Source organism: Scardinius erythrophthalmus (genome assembly GCF_964197995.2).
Source record: "Scardinius erythrophthalmus genome assembly, chromosome: 2".
Taxonomy (NCBI): Eukaryota; Metazoa; Chordata; class Actinopteri; order Cypriniformes; family Leuciscidae; genus Scardinius; species Scardinius erythrophthalmus.
The window spans coordinates 70684857-70691374 of NC_138222.1; the positions used below are offsets into that span (position 1 = coordinate 70684857).

The window sequence follows — 6518 nt, forward strand, 5'->3', positions numbered from 1 at the left end:
AGAGTGAGTGTGAGAGTGAGAGTGAGAGTGAGTGTGAGTGTGAGAGTGAGAGTGAGAGTGAGTGTGAGTGTGAGTGTGAATGAGAGTGAGAGTGAGTGAGAGTGAGTGAGAGTGAGTGAGAGTGAGTGAGAGTGAGTGTGAGTGAGTGAGTGTGAGTGAGTGTGAGTGAGTGAGTGTGAGTGAGTGAGTGTGAGAGTGAGTGTGAGAGTGAGTGAGAGTGAGTGAGTGTGAGAGTGAGTGAGTGTGAGAGTGAGTGAGTGTGAGAGTGAGTGAGTGTGAGAGTGAGTCAGTGTGAGAGTGAGTGTGAGTGAGAGTGAGTGAGTGTGAAATTTTTTTTTACTAAATTGTAAAAATTGGGATAAAACATCAGTAGAAAAATTACAATTGGAAATTGGCAAAAATATTCTCGGGGTTCACAGAAACACGTCCACTGCCGCCTGCAGGGCTGAGCTGGGCCTGTACCCGCTGAACATCGAGATCCAGAAGAGATGTTCAGTTCTGGCATCACCTCCATCAGTCTGACCCAGAGTCAGTGCAATATAAAGCCCTCCTCGCCAATGAAACCTCAGCAGAACCTCATCCTCTGAACACACTCGCTCTCCAACTCGTCCATCAGAATATACTCCCCATCAACCCCAAACCTATCATTAACCAAATCCACAAACATCTAAAAGGCACCCATGATGAAGCACTAAAAGCACATTTTGCCCTCCAGAATAAACTCCAATGTTACTCGACCCTCAATAGAACCACTAAATTGGCCAGTTATCTATTTATTAAACATTTTAAAGAAAGACAAATCCTTTCCAAATACAGATTAAGTGACCATGATCTAGAGATAGAGAGAGGAAGACGTAGACTAACATGGACAGAGAGAGAGCAGAGGATCTGTAGACACTGTGACCTACAGCACATCGAGGATGAGGAACACTTTCTGCTCTTCTGCTCTAAATACTCCAGTATAAGAGAAACCTTTCTGCCCAGATTTGAAATCTTGATTCCATCATTCTCTGAACTGAGTGACACTGAGAAAATGTTCTTCTTACTGGGAGAAGATGATAGTACAGCTGCACTCGCGGCTAAATATGTGTTAGCTATTCACAACGCCAGAGTCAGCTAATTCTCTAGAGAGACCCACTGTATTTATTCATTTATTAGGATAGATTGTGTTTATTTATCTATTTATTTATATTTACTATGCTACATATGACATGATATATACATATATGTTTTATTTGTTTTATTATTTATATATGTTGATGCTTTGGCAACATTGTGTTACACAGTCATGCTAATAAAGCTCATTTTGAATTGAATTGAATTGAATTGAATTGAGTGAGTGTGAGAGTGAGTGAGAGTGAGTGAGTGTGAGGTTGAGTGAGTGAGTGAGTGAGTGAGAGTGAGAGTGAGTGAGTGTGAGAGTGAGGTTGATTGTGAGTGTGAGAGTGAGTGAGTGAGAGTGAGAGTGAGTGAGAGTGAGTGAGTGTGAGAGTGAGTGAGTGTGAGTGAGTGTGAGAGTGAGTGAGTGTGAGAGTGAGTGAGTGAGAGTGAGCGTGAGAGTGAGCGTGAGAGTGAGCGTGAGCGTGAGTGAGTGTGAGTGTGAGAGTGAGTGTGAGAGTGAGAGTGAGTGAGTGTGAGAGTGTGAGAGTGAGCGTGAGTGAGCGTGAGAGTGAGCGTGAGAGTGAGCGTGAGCGTGAGAGTGAGAGTGAGTGAGGGTGAGTGAGCGTGAGAGTGAGTGAGCGTGAGGTTGAGTGAGTGAGTGAGAGTGAGAGAGTGTGAGTGTGAGTGTGAGAGTGAGAGTGAGTGAGTGTGAGAGTGAGTGAGTGTGAGAGTGATTGATTGTGAGAGTGTGAGTGAGTGTGTGAGTGAGTGAGAGTGAGCGTGAGCGTGAGTGAGAGTGAGAGTGAGTGTGAGAGTGAGTGAGTGAGTGAGAGTGAGTGAGTGTGAGAGTGAGTGAGTGTGAGCGAGAGCGAGCGAGTGTGAGTGAGAGCGAGTGTGAGTGAGTGAGAGTGAGTGAGTGAGAGTGAGAGTGAGTGAGTGTGAGGTTGAGTGAGTGAGAGTGAGTGAGTGTGAGTGTGAGTGAGTGAGAGTGAGCGTGAGTGAGCGTGAGAGTGAGTGTGAGTGAGTGTGAGAGTGAGTGAGAGTGTGAGAGTGAGTGAGTGTGAGAGTGAGTGTGAGTGTGAGCGAGAGCGAGAGCGAGAGTGAGTGAGAGTGAGAGTGAGAGTGAGTGTGAGTGTGAGTGAGCGAGAGCGAGTGTGAGAGTGAGTGAGTGTGAGAGTGAGCGAGAGTGAGCGTGAGTGTGAGTGTGAGTGAGTGTGAGTGAGTGTGAGTGAGTGTGAGTGAGTGTGTGTGAGTGTGAGTGAGTGTGAGAGTGAGTGAGTGTGAGAGTGAGTGAGTGTGAGAGTGAGTGAGTGTGAGAGTGAGTGAGAGTGAGTGAGTGTGAGAGTGAGGTTGAGTGAGTGAGTGAGTGAGTGAGAGTGAGTGAGGTTGAGTGAGTGAGTGAGTGAGAGAGAGTGAGTGTGAGTGAGTGAGTGAGTGTGAGAGTGAGTGAGTGTGAGGTTGAGTGTGAGTGTGAGAGTGAGTGAGTGAGTGTGAGAGTGAGTGAGAGTGAGTGAGTGTGAGAGTGAGTGAGTGTGAGAGTGTGAGTGAGTGTGAGAGTGAGTGAGTGTGAGAGTGAGTGAGTGTGAGAGTAAGTGAGTGTGAGCGTGAGAGTGAGCGTGAGAGTGAGCGTGAGCGTGAGCGTGAGAGTGAGTGAGCGTGAGAGTGAGTGAGCGTGAGCGTGAGAGTGAGCGTGAGCGTGAGCGTGAGAGTGAGTGAGCGTGAGAGTGAGTGAGCGTGAGGTTGAGTGAGTGAGAGTGAGTGAGTGTGAGAGTGTGAGTGAGTGTGAGTGAGTGTGAGAGTGAGTGTGAGTGAGTGTGAGAGTGAGAGAGTGAGTGTGAGTGAGTGTGAGTGTGTGTGAGTGAGAGTGTGAGTGAGAGTGAGAGTGTGAGTGAGAGTGTGAGTGTGAGTGTGAGTGAGAGTGTGAGTGAGAGTGTGAGTGAGAGTGTGAGTGAGAGTGTGAGTGTGAGTGTGAGTGTGAGTGTGAGTGTGAGTGTGAGTGAGAGTGAGAGTGTGAGTGAGAGTGTGAGTGAGAGTGAGCGTTAGAGTGAGTGCGAGCGTGAGAGCGAGAGCGAGCGTGAGAGCGAGCGTGAGAGCGGGCGTGAGAGCGAGCGTGAGCGCGGGCGTGAGAGCGAGCGTGAGAGCGAGCGTGAGAGCAGCGTGAGAGCGAGCGTGAGAGCGAGAGTGAGAGCGAGAGTGAGCGCGAGTGCGAGCGTGAGAGCGAGCGTGAGAGCGAGTGCGAGCATGAGCGTGTGTGAGCGCGAGCGTGAGAGCGAGCGTTAGAGCGAGCGTGAGAACGAGCGTGAGAGTGAGCGTGAGAGTGAGAGTGAGCGTGAGAGCGAGAGCGAGCGAGAGCGAGCGTGAGCGCGAGAGCGAGAGTGAGCGCGAGCGTGAGAGCGAGCGTGAGAGCGAGAGTGAGCGCGAGAGCGAGAGTGAGCGTGAGAGCGAGAGTGAGAGTGAGAGTGAGCGTGAGTGTGTGTGTGTGAGCGAGCGTGAGCGCGAGCGTGAGAGCGAGAGTGAGAGTGAGCGTGAGAGCGAGCGTGAGAGCGAGAGCGAGCGTGAGCGCGAGCATGAGAGCGAGAGTGAGCGCGAGCGTGAGAGCGAGAGTGAGCGTGAGAGCGAGAGTGAGCGTGAGAGCGAGAGTGAGCGTGAGAGCGAGAGTGAGCGTGAGAGTGAGTTTGTGAGTGTGTGAGCGTGAGAGCGAGCGTGAGCTCGAGCGTGAGCGCGAGCGTGAGAGCGAGAGTGAGAGTGAGAGTGAGCGTGAGAGCGAGCGTGAGAGCGAGAGCGAGCGTGAGCGCGAGTGTGAGAGCGAGAGCGAGCGTGAGAGCGAGAGCGAGCGTGAGCGCGAGCATGAGAGCGAGAGTGAGCGCGAGCGTGAGAGCGAGAGTGAGCGTGAGAGCGAGAGTGAGCGTGAGAGCGAGCGTGAGCGTGAGAGTGAGTTTGTGAGTGTGTGAGCGTGAGAGCGAGCGTGAGCGCGAGCGTGAGCGCGAGCGTGAGAGCGAGAGTGAGAGTGAGAGTGAGCGTGAGAGCGAGCGTGAGAGCGAGAGCGAGCGTGAGCGCGAGTGTGAGAGCGAGAGTGAGAGTGAGCGTGAGAGCGAGCGTGAGAGCGAGCGTGAGAGCGAGCGTGAGCGCGAGCGTGAGAGCGAGAGTGAGCGCGAGCGTGAGAGTGAGCGTGAGAGCGAGAGTGAGCGCGAGAGAGAGCGAGAGTGAGCGTGAGAGTGAGAGTGAGCGTGAGTGTGTGAGTGTGTGAGCGTGAGCGCGAGCGTGAGAGCGAGAGCGAGCGTGAGAGCGAGAGCGAGCGTGAGAGCGAGAGTGAGAGTGAGCGTGAGAGCGAGAGTGAGCGTGAGAGTGAGAGTGAGCGTGAGAGCGAGAGTGAGCGTGAGTGTGTGAGCGTGAGCGCGAGCGTGTGAGTGTGTGAGCGCGAGAGTGAGCGTGTGAGTGTGTGAGCGCGAGAGCGAGAGTGAGCGAGAGTGAGCGAGAGTGAGAGCGAGAGAGAGTGAGAGTGAGCGTGAGCGTGAGAGCGAGAGTGAGCGTGAGAGTGAGAGCTAGAGTGAGAGTGAGCGTGAGAGCGAGAGCGAGAGTGAGCGTGAGAGTGAGAGTGAGCGTGAGAGCTAGAGTGAGAGTGAGCGTGAGAGTGAGCGTGAGAGTGAGAGTGAGCGTGAGAGCTAGAGTGAGAGTGAGCGTGAGAGTGAGAGCGAGAGTGAGCGTGAGAGTGAGAGCGAGAGTGAGAGTGAGAGTGAGAGTGAGCGTGAGAGCGAGAGTGAGCGTGAGAGCGAGAGTGAGTGTGTGAGCGCGAGCTGTGAGTGTGTGAGCGTGAGCGCGAGAGTGAGCATGAGAGCGAGAGTGAGCGTGAGAGCGAGAGTGAGCGTGAGAGCGAGCGTGAGAGTGAGAGAGAGTGAGAGTGAGAGTGAGCGTGAGCGTGAGAGCGAGAGTGAGCGTGAGAGCGAGAGTGAGCGTGAGAGCGAGAGTGAGCGTGAGAGCGAGAGTGAGCGTGAGAGCGAGAGTGAGCGTGAGAGCGAGAGTGAGCGTGAGAGCGAGAGCGAGAGTGAGAGTGAGAGCGAGAGTGAGAGTGAGCGTGAGAGCGAGAGTGAGCGTGAGAGCGAGAGTGAGCGTGAGCGTGAGAGCGAGAGTGAGCGTGAGAGCTAGAGTGAGAGTGAGAGTGAGCGTGAGAGTGAGAGCGAGAGTGAGCGTGAGAGCGAGAGTGAGCGTGAGAGCGAGCGTGAGTGTGTGAGCGTGAGCGCGAGCGTGTGAGTGTGTGAGCGTGAGCGCGAGAGTGAGCGTGAGAGCGAGAGTGAGCGTGAGAGCGAGAGTGAGCGTGAGAGCGAGAGTGAGCGTGAGAGCGAGAGTGAGCGTGAGAGCGAGAGTGAGCGTGAGAGCGAGAGTGAGCGTGAGAGCGAGAGTGAGCGTGAGAGCGAGAGTGAGCGTGAGAGCGAGAGTGAGAGTGAGAGTGAGCGTGAGCGTGAGAGTGAGCGTGAGAGTGAGCGTGAGAGTGAGAGTGAGAGTGAGAGTGAGTGTGAGCGTGAGCGTGAGTGTGAGCGTGAGTGTGAGCGTGAGTGTGAGCGTGAGTGTGAGCGTGAGTGTGAGCGTGTGAGTGAGTGTGTGAGCGTGTCTGTGTGCGCGAGCGTGCGAGTGAGTGTGTGAGAAAGAAAGAAAGAGAGCAAAAGAGAACGCGCTGTCAGTGAATGTCCTCCTGAAACACACACACACACACACACACACAAAGACACGCTCGCCAGTATCGCAGTCGACAGCGCGCCATCGAGTTCTCTTTCGCGCTTGAACGAACCATAACACACACATTTATGCCAAAATGTCAGTTTTGTCGAGTATCTTCACAAGAACAGTCAAATGAGTTAAATACAATCTTAAATGGAAGTGAAGAGTAGAGAATGAGATCCTGTCAGCAGCGGCGGGTATTAAAGTGACAGCAATTCTCTCTGTTAGTAAAGTTAACCAAAGAACTGTTTTATAAACATATTCAATTTCTATATAATTCACATTGGTTAGACAGGTAAGGTACAGGTAAATATGACATTTATTATGGGGTTAAGTGAGGATTGATTTAAGTTCACTTAAATTAAAAGTTGTTATATTTTTTAAGCCTAATAAATGTTTCAAATTTTGGAAAAAATATTTTAATCGAGACATAAGTAGCTATATCAGTGATACTGGTCTTCATTAAAAATATGCCATTAACATGCTTGAAAATAAATGGTGCCAATGAAGCCCCCCACCCCCCCCACCCCACACACACACAATTTTTCACTTTAACCCCTGTAATAGGTGTGTGTGTGTGTGTGTGTGTGTGTGTGTGTGTGTGTGTGTGTGTGTGTGTGTGTGTGTGTGTGTGTGTGTGTGTGTGTGTGTGTCTCCTACTGCCACTGGTTTGAGTTTTTAAGATGGCACATTAATTTGAGAAG

At 51.9% G+C, this 6518-nt stretch overlaps 1 protein-coding gene across 1 annotated transcript in view; it reads left to right on the top strand.

Moving 5' to 3' along the window:
• The window catches only part of LOC308685957 (mitogen-activated protein kinase kinase kinase 11), a gene marked incomplete at its 5' end in the record, with an annotated part of 28146 nt that overhangs the window by 10978 nt on the left and 10650 nt on the right, over window positions 1–6518 (top strand). Inside the window, 3 exon segments of the mRNA XM_081358116.1 lie at window positions 3145–3282; window positions 3590–3722; window positions 6106–6109. Coding sequence (XP_081214242.1) covers window positions 3145–3282; window positions 3590–3722; window positions 6106–6109 — 275 coding nt within the window.